The following is a 14,225-nucleotide window of genomic DNA, read 5'->3' on the forward strand; positions in this document are numbered from 1 at the left end:
TGAAGTGAGCCTGTCTTCCCCGCTTGACTTTGCTTGTCAGAAGGTCAAAAAATTTGATCCAGGATATTGCAACGGTGATAAACAGTTGCCAGGGGTCTGAATTTGCTGCAGGCGTCGTAAGTGTGAAAAATGGCCATAAGCCACTGCAACATCAAACAGTCACTGAATGAACTGTTGTAAGTCGATGACAACCTGTATTCCTAGGAACGAAAGACAGAAAAGATAAGCCTGCCAAGAACAAAACAAAAACAAAACAGCCCCGGGTTAACGAGATGGATCGTTCAGACGAGCAAAAGGGAGGAAAGGGAGGAGCTTCCCCCCACCCCCACCCCGCGCAGCTTTGCCTGTTGCGGAGATTCCGCCGCTCTGCAGCGCCCTCTAGCGAGCTTTTCTTCGGGAAGTGACCGCGCGGTTGCCTGCGCCACACCATTTGGACCGCGACTCTAGAGAAAAGCTCCGAGAAAGGTGGGAGCGGAGACGGGGGCGGGCTGGCGAAGGGAAGGGTTGTTCCACCCTGCGACGGAAGGGCAGAGAGAGGGCTCGATCGGTGCACGGGGCCGGCTGGTTCCTGCCGGGGAAGAGGGAGAAAGGATCTGCCGGAAAGAAAGGGCCGACTTAAGGGAGGGGGGGACGCGGGACTTGAGAGTTGGCCAGGGCGGGAGCCATGCTGAGCTTTCGTCACCTCGAAGCTAGAGTCCTTTAAGGGTCCAAGAGAGAGTGGAGAGAGGGAGAGGGAAAGGGGGAGAGAAAGAGAAAAAGAAAGAAATAGAAGGAAGGAAAAGAAGAAAGAAAATTGAACATTATGTAGGTCAGGCACTTCTCTCCCATTATAGGCAACAATTAAACTGGTAAAGCTTTTCCCCCTTCTTCCCTCTAAAAGCAGGGGTGTCCAACCTTTAAGACTTAGGGACTTCAACTCCCAGAATTCCCCAACCAGCATGTGACTTGAATTCATAGGAGTTGAATTCTGGGAGTTGGAGTCCACAAATCTTAAAGTTGCTGAGGTTTGAATACCCCTACTCTAAAGCGAATTGACACAATACTGTGATGGGAATGAGTTGTAAGACTGGCATGCAGGTTTTAACAAGCAGGAAAAAGAGGGGTGAGGTTTTCTGCTCCTCAAGGTAATTTGTGATAAGTCATATTTTATCTTTCTGATTAAAATAGAGGAGGGGGAAAATCTAATAAGAGAAACAGGAAGAAGGACTTTCCATTGACGTGGAAGCATAATATGAATGATTTAATCACTGTTTACTAAATTGTTGCAAGGCTGCACACACACCCTTGCTTGCCATTTCTACGGAATCTTCTCTCACCCCTATTCCTGTCCCCACTAATCCGCAAAACCAGAAAGTTTGAGGAATTCTGTCTTAAAAGAAAACGAATCTTCTTGGGCTGCATAGATCACAGAAACTTTTATCTCTTGTGCAGGACTTGGATATGCTGCCTGATGTGCCAAATAATGGCAAATAATGTTGGCGCAAGCTGACCAGATATGGGCTACAAAAATCTGTATGACCAGATGATCTGATTGGCAGCAAAAACCCCAGCAAAAAATTTAGAGCTTCCTCTAATCTTGATGCAGCACAACGCTGTTTTAATCTCTATTCTTAATGATAGGCCATGTGGTTGAGAAAGATTAGAGAAAATAAATTGGATCCCATTAGAGGCCTGATTGCAGTGGTGTATTAACCATTAAGCAGACTAAGCAGGTGCTTAGGGCACCAGGCCCAAAGGGGGCACCACAAAGCTGAGAAAGAAATAAAAAATGATTTGTACAGTATGTACAAATAAAGGGGGCACCAAGATTTGTCAGTGCTTAGGGCACCAGTGAGCCTTAATCCGCCACTACCTGATTGACTCACAGATTCCTCTTTCTTTCCAGGCTGGTTCACCATGATCATCCCTGTACGATGCTTCACTTGCGGCAAAGTTGTGGGGAACAAATGGGAAGCATACCTGGGCCTCTTGCAGGCCGAATACACAGAAGGGTGAGTTTGGAGAAGGTTTTGATATTTGCTGGCATGTACATGTAAGTAGTCCCCTACTTACAATAATTCATTTAGTAACCAAAGTTAAGACACTGGAAAAAATGTGACTTATGACCGTTTTTCACAGTTATGAATTCTGCACATCCCCATAACCATGTGACCAAAATTCAGACGCTTGGCAACGGGTTCCTATTTATGACTGTTGCTGTGTCCCATGGTCGTGTGATCATCTTTTGTGACCTGACAAGAAAAATCAATGAAGAAACCAGATCCACTTAACAATCGGATTACTAACTTATCAACTGCAGTGATTCACTGTGACAAGGAAGATCATTAAATGAGGGGAAAACTCATTTAACAAATGTCTCACTTAACAACACAAATTTTGGCCTCCACTATGATCGTAAGTTGAGGACTATCTGTAATGATGATATGCTATCAAGTTGGCCTTGATTTAGCAACCACATTGATAGATTTTTCTCCAGGTGGATCTGTCCCAAGTCTGGCCCCTTCAGATCTTCCAAAGGTGCAGTCATAGCTTCTAATTGAGTTGATGGAACTCAACTTGATTACGGTGGTCCTCGACTTACAACAGTTCATTTAGTGACCTTTTAAAGTCGCAACAGCACTAAAAAAGTGACTTATGACCATTTTTCACACATGACCATTGGAGCATCCCCATGCTCATGTGATTTACATTTGGACGCTTGAAAACTGACTCACATTTATGACGGTTGCAGTATCCCGGAGTCATGGGATCTCCTTTTGTAACCTTCCAACAAGCAAAATCAATGGGGAAGCCAGATTCACTTAGCGACCGTGTTACTAATGTAAGAACTGTAGTGATTCACTTTACAAAAGTAGCTAGAAAAGTCCTAACATGGGGCAAAACCTAACAAAGATCTCACTTAATACCATAAAGTTTGGACTCAATTGTGGTTGTAAGTTGAGAACTACTTGTACTGGTTATCCTTGTCTCTTTCCACCCATCTTTCCCGGTATTAGAACTATCTCCAGAGAAGTAAGTCTTCACCTAATGTGTCCAAAGTAGGATAATTTGAATCTGGTAATTTGTGTCTTGAGTAAGGACTATTTTTTCAAGGAACCATTGATTTGTTTCCTTGGCTTTCCATAGTATTATTTCCAGGAGCCCTTCTCCAGCACCAAACATTAATACTCTTTCTAATATGCTTCATAGAAGTCCAGCTTTATTTCCATTGGTGTCACAGGAATATTACAGCTTATGCTACTAATGAACTTTCTAGGTAGATATCTTGCGGCATCTGAATATCTTTTCTAAGGCCTTCATGACTGATCTAGCATGGCAGCTTTCTCTGTGGTATATTTTTCACTGCTGGTTCCTTTACCATTGATAATGGATCCACCATTTCATTAGCTTTATTGTAAGCTGTAAGGTTGGTTACTGAACCTGTTTCCGCTAGTTTGGTCTGTATTTGATCTTAAGCCTTGAACATTACTAGCACATTATATAAAATGCTATAAGGATATGGTAGTACCCGACTTTCAGCCATAATTGATCCCAGAATTACGGTCATAAGTCTTGCTGTTGAAGCAGCTCATGTGACCATTTATTATATTTTTCACGGCAGTCATTAAGTGAATCCGCGGTCTAAAATGGGTGTTTTTTGGCTGGAAAGAGAAATAAACACTAGTTTCCAGCAAAAACCATCATGTTGCAATCATGTGACTGTAGAACGCTGCAAATACCAAATTGCCAGATGTCCAAAATGTGATCACGAGACTACAAGTGGAAGGTAGCTGTCAGGTAGCTTATATCAGGGTTATAAGTAGCCCTGGGGAGGTCTATTGTGACTTTGAACAGTCACTAAGCAACCAGTCACAAGTTGAGGACTTCCTGTATGCATAACTGTTGGTAGTGTGCACGCAAGCGTGCACAAAAGGCTTCAAGTTCTGCATAATTTTATCTAATGAAAACGTTGAAGCCTTTAAGAGCCAGTGCGCACCCATTAACTGAATATACAGGTAATCAATAAGTAAACCTTTGTAAACATTGGCATTCCATATCTTCTGTTGTTCCTAAATCAGGCTGCAGGGTAGCAATAGCGACAGGGTTGCAACCTAACACAGCCTTACACAAAGAAAACAGAGTCATCAAAATTGCACTGTACAAAGATGAGATACATAATTTCTTATTTCTCCTTTCATTTCCCCAGAGATGCGTTGGACGCTCTTGGTCTGAAGCGCTACTGTTGTCGCCGGATGCTTCTATCCCACGTGGATTTGATTGAGAAGCTGCTGAATTATGCGCCTTTGGAGAAGTAGCATTAGTAAATTGAACCGTGCTCAATGGAAATGGGCTATAAACCTGTGCATCCCTTAGCTTGTGCTAAAATGGTCACCACCTACCACCAGATGGCTAACATCAGCAGTAGAAAAAGTTCACTTCAGTGATGGATAATAAAAAAATACTGTGTGTGTAAAGTTGTTGCAAGAGTTCATCATTGCGAGAAAGTCGACACTCAGAGCTGTTTTGAAAGAATCTTGTAGACGGTCCACAACCTTTGTGGCTTGGCCGCCCAGTGGGGGAAGGGAGGGGAACCAGTCCACGTGCGCAGCGGTCCAGCATTCACACATGCATGCAGTTCAACTTGCACAAGTGGCGGGGCTGGTGCACATGCACACGCATGCGCAAGTTGAGCTGCACGTACACTGCACATGTCCATGTGTGCCGGCCCACCATTCACACATGAGCTTGCATGCCGCTCACGTGAGCTGGTTCCAAAGAGGCCACACAGGCTTGTAGTGGGCCATGGGCCAAGAGTTGGGAATTCCTGTTGTAGAACTCATGAAGGGGACTTCTTAAGTCAGTTTTGCCATGGTGGGCACCACCTTTGGGAGAGCATTCAAAAGCTTCCCTTTTCTTTGCGCCCCTCGTTGCTCATAGAGTGAAAGAATAAAGCAAATGCAACGACAGAACAGAAAAGGCTGAGCTGCCCCTTCCCTGTTACCATCAGCAACGCCTCTTGCAGGGTCCCAGAATATAGCATGTAGCTCTGGAGGTAAAGACACTAAATAGAGCTAGTCCTTGACTTACAGCCACAATTCAGCCCAAAGTTTCTGTTGCTAAGTGAGACATTGAGTGAGTTTTGCCTCATTTTGCAACCTTCCTTGCCAGTTAAATGAATCCATGCAGTTGTCAGTAACACAAGTGAATCTGATCTCCCCATTGACTGCTTGTCAGAAGGTTGCAAAAGGTGATTACCTGACCCCAGGACACTGCAACCGTCATAAATATGAACCAGTTGCCAAGTGTCCAAATTTTGATCCCATGTGCGTAGGGATGCTGCTACGGTGGCAAGTGTGGAAAACGGTCGCAGTGACTTGCGGCCTTTTTCCACACTTGCCACCGTAGCAACATCCCCATAGTCATGCAACCAGAATTGAGACCCTTGGTAACTGACTCATATTTATGACAATTGCAATATCCTGGGGTCATGTGATCAGCTTTTATGACCTTTTGACAAAACAGTCAACGGGGAGATCAGATTCACTTAACCGTGTAACTGACAACTGCACGGATTCATTTAACTGGCAAGGAAGGTTGTAAAGTGAGGCAAAAGTCACTTAAATGTCTCACTTGGCAACAGAAATTGTGGTGATTGTAAGTCAAGGACTTCCTGTACAATCTCATCAGTTGTGACGATTCTAAAGTGGGTCACTGTGACCAGACCCATTTTTGCAGTGGTTGTTAGGCAAACCCATTGTTGTTTGCTATGGGGCATTTTTTACCAGAAACCAGAAGCAAACACTGCCAAAATGTCAGAAATCGCAGTCACCTGCTGTGGAGGTGCCACAAACAGCCATAAATATGGGCCAATTATCAAGTACTCAAAATGCAGTAATGTGCTTGGGGAAGGCAGAGGGGGTGAACGTTGGAACTGGTCATCTTTTGTGGGAGGGGGTCTCTCATAATTTCAAGCAATCACTGACTGGTTGCCAAGTTGAGGATTTGCAAGCCCCTAGGCTGATTCCCTGTTGCAATCCAAATTTTTTTTTTTAGAGGTTTTAGAGGTTTTATTTGCATTTGTAGGCCGCCCTTTTCCCTGAGGGGACTCAGGGCGGCTCACAGAAAACCAGGGAAAGGGGAAATACAACATTGAGACAACAACACATAATAAAATAATGAGCAACATGCATACAACATTCGGGCGGGGTAGAAATCCTTATCCCCAGGCCTGACGGGCGAGCCAGTTCTTCAAGGCAGTGCGGAAGGCCTGGACGGTGGAGAGGGTACGAATCTCCACGGGGAGCTCGTTCCAAAGGGTCGGGGCTACTGCTGAGAAGGCCCTCCTCCTTGTGGTTGCCAGCCGACACTGGCTGGCCGATGGAATGCGGAGGAGGCCTAATCTATGGGATCTTATAGGTCGTAGGGAGGTAATTGGCAGAAGGCGGTCTCTCAAGTATCCAGATCCACTGCCATGTAGGGCTTTATGGGTGATCAATAGCACCTTGAAGCGCATCCGGAGATCGACAGGTAGCCAGCGCAACTCGCGGAGGATAGGTGTAATGCGGGTGAATCGGGGTGCACCCGCAATCACTCGCGCGGCTGCGTTCTGTACTAGCTGAAGTCGCCGGATGCTCCTCAAGGGCAGCCCCATGTAGAGCACGTTGCAGTATTCCAGCCTAGAGGTCACAAGGGCCCGAGTGACTGTTGTGAGGGCCTCCCGGTTCAGGTAGGGTCGCAACTGGCGCACCAGGCGTACCTGGGCGAATGCCCCCCTGGTCACAGCCGCTATATGATGGTCGAATGACAGCTGTGGATCCAGGAGGACTCCCAAGTTGCGGACCCTCTCTGAGGGGTGTAAAATTTGACCCCCCAGCCTGAGTGTTGGATTATTGGCCAAATCTTTGGGAGGAAAACACAACAGCCACTCGGTCTTTTCCGGGTTGAGCACAAGCTTGTTAATCCTCATCCAGTCCATGACGGCTTCAAGCCCCCGGTCCATCACGTCAACCGCTTCATTGATTTGGCACGGGGCGGACAGATACAATTGAGTATCGTCCGCATATTGATGGTATCTGATCCCGTGCCTACGGATGATCTCTCCCAGCGGTTTCATGTAGATGTTAAATAGTAGGGGGGATAAGACCGAACCCTGCGGCACCCCATATTTTAGGGGCCTTGGGGACGATCTCTGCCCTCCCACTAACACCGACTGCGACCTGTCCGAGAGGTAGGAGGAGAACCACCGTAACACGGTGCCCCCCACTCCCACCTCCCGCAGTCGTCGCAGAAGGATACCATGGTCGATGGTATCGAAAGCCGCTGAGAGGTCAAGGAGGACCAGGATGGAGGGATGTCCTTCATCTCTGGCTCTCCAAAAATCATCCATCAATGCGACCAAAGCGGTTTCCGTGCTGTAACCGGGTCTGAAGCCTGACTGGAAGGGGTCTAGATAGTCTGCTTCCTCCAAGGACCGTTGGAGCTGGAAGGCCACCACCTTCTCAACAACCTTCCCCAGAAAGGGGAGGTTGGAGACCGGGCGATAGTTGTTAAGGACAGCTGGATCCAAGGATGGTTTCTTCAGGAGGGGTCTCACCACCGCCGCTTTCAGTGCGGCGGGGAAGTTCCCCTCCCGAAGGGAGGCGGTTACAACCGCCTGGATCCAGCCTCGTGTCACCTCACTGCAGTTAGAAACCAGCCATGAGGGACACGGATCCAGGACACAGGTGGAGGAACTCACAGCTCTCATGGCCTTGTCCACATCCCCGGGGGTAACCTCCTGAAACTCAACCCAGAGCTGTTCTACTTGGTCCCCCTGTGCCTCGGCTGGAACTGCAGGTGTGGAGTCCAAGTCCGTCCGAAACCGAGCAATTTTGTCCGCTAAGAATTGGGCATATTCTTCAGCTCTGCCCTGCAAGGGTTCCCCCGTCTCCCTTTTGTTCAATAGGGAGCGGGTTATCCTAAACAGGGCGGCTGGACGGGACTCAGCGGATGCGACCAGGGAGGCTATGTGTGATCTTTTAGCTGCCCTAAGTGCCCTAGTATATTCCCTGGTGCAGGTGGTTACCATTGCTCGGTTCGATGCGGACTTATCGGACCTCCAACGGTGCTCTAGGCATCTCCTCCGGCGCTTCATCTCCCGGAGCTCCTTGGTGAACCAAGGGGGTCTCCGGGATCCGCCGCCTCGGAGGGGCCGCAGTGGCGCAATCCGGTCGAGGGCCTCTGACGCTGCCAAGTGCCACGCAGCAGCCAGAGTCTCTGCCGGACTGTGGGCGAAAGTGTCAGGAATAACCCCAAGCTCTGTCTGGAACCTTGCTGGCTCCATAAGACGCCTGGGGCGGAACCACCTGGTCGGTTCCTCCTCCCTACAGTGGGGGTTTGGCCTCCGGAAGTCGAGCCTCAGTAGGCAATGGTCTGACCACGACAGGGGTATGATGTCACTCCCCCTCAGACCAAGATCACACATCCACTGCTCCGAGAGAAATACGAGGTCAAGCATGTGTCCCGCTGAATGGGTTGGGCCTCGGATTACTTGAGCCAAGCCCATGGCTGTCATGGAAGCCATGAACTCCTGCGCCCCATCAGAGTTTTCACCGAGCGACGGCAAATTAAAGTCCCCCAGGACCATCAACCTAGGGAACTCAATTGCCAGCTCGGCTACCGACTCGAGGAGCGAGGGGAGGGCTGCTGCAACGCTGTTGGGAGGCAGGTACGTTAGCAGCAAACCCACTTGACCCTTGAGGTCCAACTTTAACAGCAAGGACTCACACCCGACAATCTCCGGAGCAGGGACCCTACGAGGAACTAACGACTCCCGGATAACAACGGCCACACCCCCACCCCTTCCCTGGGCTCTCGGCTGATGTAGCACCTGAAATCCTTCTGGGCACAGTTCTACAAGGGGGACTCCTCCCTCTGGGCCCAGCCAGGTCTCAGTAATACATGCCAGGTCTGCCCTCTCGTCTAAAATTAAGTCCCGGACGAGAGGTGCTTTATGTACAACAGACCTGGCATTTAGCGACAACAGCCTGAGACCAGGGTCCTGACTACTTGCGCCATCTGGTCTTGGAGTGGGACTCCTAGGGCCGGAAGGAGGGATCTCTGTGATGTAGCGAACCCTCCTTCCCCGGTAATGGCCTGCCCTAAAGTCCCCGCCGTATCTGCCCCTCCCTGTTACGACCGCAATACCCCGACCCTCTCCCGTGTCTTTAGTCCCCTCAACCACCCCCATAGCCCCCGCAATTCCCGGCAGGTCCTCCGAATCAAGCACACTCATTTATACACTCAAGCAATCCCCACGTAATAATTAAAAACACATAAAAAATACAACAATCATGGAATAATAAAAGTGGGATCATCCAGTTCACACATACAGTCACATGCACTCACCATACCATTTAAAAATTTGCGCAGCGTGCGTAGATCTTATAAAAGAATATATATAGAAGGGGAGGTAGCATTTCTTCCCTTCTTACGTAGTTGGGAAGGTCCCAAAAGTCCAGGCGATTAAAAGAAATCGTCAAAGATGTTAAAGTCCGGTTTGTCAATAATGTCAGTGAAGGCAGAGTCTGGGTAGTTGAGATGGTTTCCCTGGGACGACGAGGGGCAATATTAACCAGATGGGTACAATTTGTTCGTACGTAAAGAAGCCCAACAGATGTAATTGTAGATGTAATTATAGGAGGGGTGGGTAGATGTTAATTAAAGAGGCGGTAAAGATGATAAAGATGGTAAAAATGATGAGACCAGCCAAAGGATGGAGGAAGTGCCAGTAATGGCCACTGGGGGGAGTCTGAGGTCCACATACGCTGCCTTTCCGGAGCAATGGCGTCCAATACAGAATGGTCCGGTGGACGATTTTGCCTAACGTGGCCCTCCTGAGGCAGCAGCAGCAACAGATGATACCCAACACAACAAAGAGCCTGTCGTTGAAATCCTGGGATCCTGGGATCACAGTCCAGGTGGACAGATGATAAATAAAACGTTGCAGAGCCCAGTGGAAGCAACGGCAAAACACAAAAAGGATGCCGTGCCAGGGGGAAAGGAAGCAATCAGCAGGGCCGCAGTACAGAGCAACAAAGTTGCGGTGGGGGTAGAGAGCCAGTCCTCCAGTCCAAACAGGCACTTCCATACAGTTCCCTACCCTCTGTTCAGGGCACAAATCAAGCCTCCCAGGGTAGCGGGGCAGCCTCCTAAGGCAGCGGGGCCGAAGCCGCCGCCGCTCGCGCAACGCCGCCACTGCCGCCGCCCAGCTGTTCGAAAAAATCACCGAGGGAGGTAATACCGTCCAGGGGCCACCCGAAGGCAGCCCCCTCCTCAAATAATTACCTCCCCGGGAAGCCCGAATGTTGATCTCTTGCAAGGACCCCTCCGTTGTCATGTTCGGGGTCCTAGTCGCCTGGAATCTATCGCTATTATTTCTCAATAGCCGGAGCGTTGAAACTCGGCGGCCATTCCCAATTCTCACGCATGCGCGAGAATAAATCCAAGTTTATATCCAATCAACCCTTTTTTTTCCCTTTGCTTTTGTTAAATCAACAGTGAGATATTAGCATCTTGGGAAAACAGGGGTTCCTTTAATATAACTCTTGGTATCCAGGTTTTACGGTAAAAGGAATCAATGATCCCTACTCCAGAGACTGTGGGGTGTGAGTCTCTGCTCTTGAAGTTGGACCTAGGGGTTCAAGTGGGCTTGTTTTTGACGTATCTACCTCCCAACTGCGTCTCAACAGCCCTTCCTGCGCTCCTAGAATCAGTAGCCGGGTTGGCAGTTGAGTTCCCCAGACTAATAGTACTGGGGGACTTCAACTTGCCGTCACTGGGCAAACGCTCTGATAGAGCGCAGGAGTTCATGGCTTCCATGACAACCATGGACTTGACCCAGGTAATTCAGGGTCCGACTCAGAGCGGGACACACACTCGACCTTGTGTTTCTCTCGGGGCAGTGGAGACGTGATCTTGAACTAAGGGGGATAGAGACCTTACCCTTGTCATGGTCAGATCATGACCAGTCAAGCCTCCTGCTGAGGCTTGACTTTTGGAAGCCACTCCCCCTCCGCAGGGAGGTGGAGCTGATTAAATGGTTCCGCCCCAGGCTCCTGATGGACCCACTGAGACGGAGCTTGGGGAGATACCTGACTCTCTTGCCCACACTCCGACAGACGCCTTGGTTGCCAGCTGGAATGCAACGGCGACTGGGGCTCTGGATTGGATTGCCCCTTTGCGGCCTCTCCGCAGCAGTGGATCCAGGAGGGCACCTTGGTTTACTGAGGAACTCCGGGAGATGAAGCGCCAAAAGAGACGCCTAGAGCGATGTTGGAGGGCTAGCAACTCCGAATCCAACCGAACACTACTAAAAGCTTTTATTAGGACTTATTTACTGGCGAAAAGGGCGGCAAAATGTGCACATTTTTCCGCTCTTATTGTATCCGCAGAATCTCACCCAGCCGCCCAGTTTAGGATAACCCGCTCCCTCCTAAAAGGGGAGGATGCGAGGGAACCCTTACAGGGACGGGCTGAGGACTTTGTTCAGTTTCTGTCGGACATAATCACTCAGATTCGGACAGACCTAGACTCCAGTTGGACAGTACCAATGGAGGTGCCAAGGGAAGGTCTTGCTCAGATTTCTGGAACGAGTTCCAGCTTGTCACTCCTGAGGAAGTGGACAAGGCCATGGGAGCGATGAGTGCCTCCACCTGTTTGCTGGATCCGTGCCCCTCCTGGCTGGTCTCGACCAGCAGGGAGGTAACACGAGGCTGGCTCCAGAGGATTACTAACTCGTCTTTGCAGGAGGGATCTTTCCCGCAATCCTTGAAGGAAGCGGTGGTAAGACCCCTCCTTAAGAGGCCTTCTCTGGACACAGCTATTCTCAACAACTATTGTCCAGTCTCCAACCTCCCTTTTTTAGGGAAGGTTGTTGAGAAGGTGGTGGCCCTACAACTCTGACGGACCTTGGATGAAGCAGATTATCTAGATCCATTTCAGTCTGGATTCAGGCCTGGATACTCCACTGAAACCGCTTTGGTCGCGCTAATCAATGATCTCTGGTGGGCCAGTGATGGAGGACACGCCTCTATCCTTGTGCTCCTTGACCTCTCAGCGGCCTTCGATACCATCGAACATGTTATCCTTCTGCGATGGCTAGAAGAGGTGGGGGTGGGAGGCACCGTTTTACGGTGGTTCTCCTCTTACCTCTCCGACAGGTCGCAGTCAGTATTGGTTGGGGGATAAAGGTCGACCCCTAGGCCCCTTAAATATGGGGTGCCACAGGGCTCGGTCTTGTCCCCCCTCCTATTTAACATCTACATGAAGCCACTGGGTGAGATCATTCGTCGGCACGGGATCAAATACTATCAATATGCGGATGATACCCAGTTGTATCTCTCCACTCTGTGCCAACTCAGTGTTGCGGTGGAAGTGATGTGCCAGTGCCTGGAAGCTGTCAGGGTCTGGATGTGGGTAAACAAACTCGCACTCAATCCTGACAAGACCGAGTGGCTTTGGATGTTGCCTCCCAAGGACAGTCCAGTTAGTCCATCCTTATGCCTGGAGGGTGAAAATCTACTCCCCTCAGAGAGGGTCCGCAATTTGGGAGTCCTCCTGGATCCACAGCTGACATTAGAACATCACCTGTCGGCTGTGACCAGGGGGGTCTTCGCCCAGGTTCGCCTGGTGCACCAGTTGCGGCCCTATTTGGATCGAGAGGCACTTCACACAATCACTCATGCCCTTGTCACCTCAAGGCTTGACTACTGTAATGCACTCTATATGGGGCTGCCCCTGAAAAGTGTTCGGAGACTACAACTAGTCCAGAATGCAGCCGTGCGAGTGATATTCACACCTATCCTCCGCGAGCTGCACTGGCTTCCTATTGGTCTCCAAGCACAATTCAAGGTGCTGGTCATTACCTTTAAAGCCCTACATGGCCTAGGACCCTGATATCTGCGAGACTGTCTTCTGCCACATACCTCCCAACGACTAATAAGATTGCACAGGGTGGGCCTTCTCCGGGTGCCGTCAGCCAGACAATGTCGGCTGGCAACCACTCGGGGGAGGGCCTTCTCTGTAGCCGCTCCGACCCTATGGAATGAACTGGCCTCAGAGATCTGGACCCTACCCACTCTCATGGCCTTCCGAATGGCTATTAAGACCTGGCTATTCCGGCAGGCCCTGGGCTATTGACCTCATGACTGAGGTCCAGCCCCGATTAGACTGGGTGTATGTTGTGGCTTTTTTAATCTATGTTTCTCTGCTTTTTAACTTTTCTATTTTTAAAATGTATTTGTTGTAAGCCGCCCGGAGTCCTTCGGGATTGGGTGGCCTATAAATTCTATAAATCTAATCTAATGATGTAAATCGGGGATGGATAGTCTTTGAAAAGCTGTGAGCCACCACTCAAGCTTCCTAATTTCCTGAAAGATCAGAGAAAGTTAGCTGATAATGCTTGGATGTCACCAGGAGCCTTTTCATTTTACATTTAACCACTGGGTTTGGAGGCGATTGTATCAGCGGAGTTTCCTGAAACAGACCAGTCCCATTTCTACTTCTAAAACCATGCACAGATCCTGGGGGCCACTCCTCTGATTTAGGAAGCTGTCACATTAGACATTGCTCAAAAACTGACTCCAAGGAAAGCAAAGTAGCTGTGGCAAGCTCAAATCATTCATCATTCACAAGAATGAAATGGAGAAAACACTTCAAAATTTTGCTCAAGATTTTTGACCTTGTAATCCCTTAACTAAGGATAGAGGCGGGCATGTATGGAGCAGAGCATTTATTGATCAGATGCCCTTCCTAATGCTGCAGTCCGCAACAATTACCTTTTCATTGCACCCTACGAGAAACATCTGCTGTTACCTAGAATTGAACTCAATCTTTTGAGGGGGAGACAAGCGTCTTCAGCATTAGGTCACGCTGTACTATGTGGTTCAAATATAGCAACAAATCTGGTTCTTACTTAAAAGAATCTGCATAAAGTAGAAACACAGGCAAATAAGATGTAAGGAGCACTTTCCAATATGAGCTTTTCTTTTAGGAGTGGATAGCTACAAAGCCTAATATGAGTTCAAGATTGCCCCCTGCCATTAAATGAACTGGTTTTTCACTTCCACTTCACCAAAAAGTTCATTTTTAAATAAAATGCATCCAGTAAGCTTAATTCTGTTATACTGTAGATGCCAATGCAACTTTAAAACCCATCCTCAAAGGAAAAATGTTTTGAAAAGGCTTTCTGGAGGCTGAATGGCCAC

General features: G+C 48.9%; 1 protein-coding gene across 1 annotated transcript; it reads left to right on the plus strand.

The window, feature by feature from the left end:
- The first annotated feature begins 362 nt into the window (after positions 1-362).
- Positions 363-4,454, plus strand: POLR2L (RNA polymerase II subunit L). The gene is made up of 3 exons (XM_032237433.1): positions 363-465; positions 1,886-1,991; positions 4,187-4,454. The coding sequence occupies exons 2-3, from the start codon at positions 1,897-1,899 to the stop codon at positions 4,293-4,295; spliced, it is 204 nt and encodes a 67-aa protein (XP_032093324.1). The 5' UTR covers positions 363-465; positions 1,886-1,896; the 3' UTR covers positions 4,296-4,454.
- The last annotated feature ends 9,771 nt before the right edge of the window (positions 4,455-14,225 follow it).

Source organism: Thamnophis elegans, chromosome Z, assembly GCF_009769535.1.
Source record: "Thamnophis elegans isolate rThaEle1 chromosome Z, rThaEle1.pri, whole genome shotgun sequence".
NCBI lineage: Eukaryota > Metazoa > Chordata > Lepidosauria > Squamata > Colubridae > Thamnophis > Thamnophis elegans.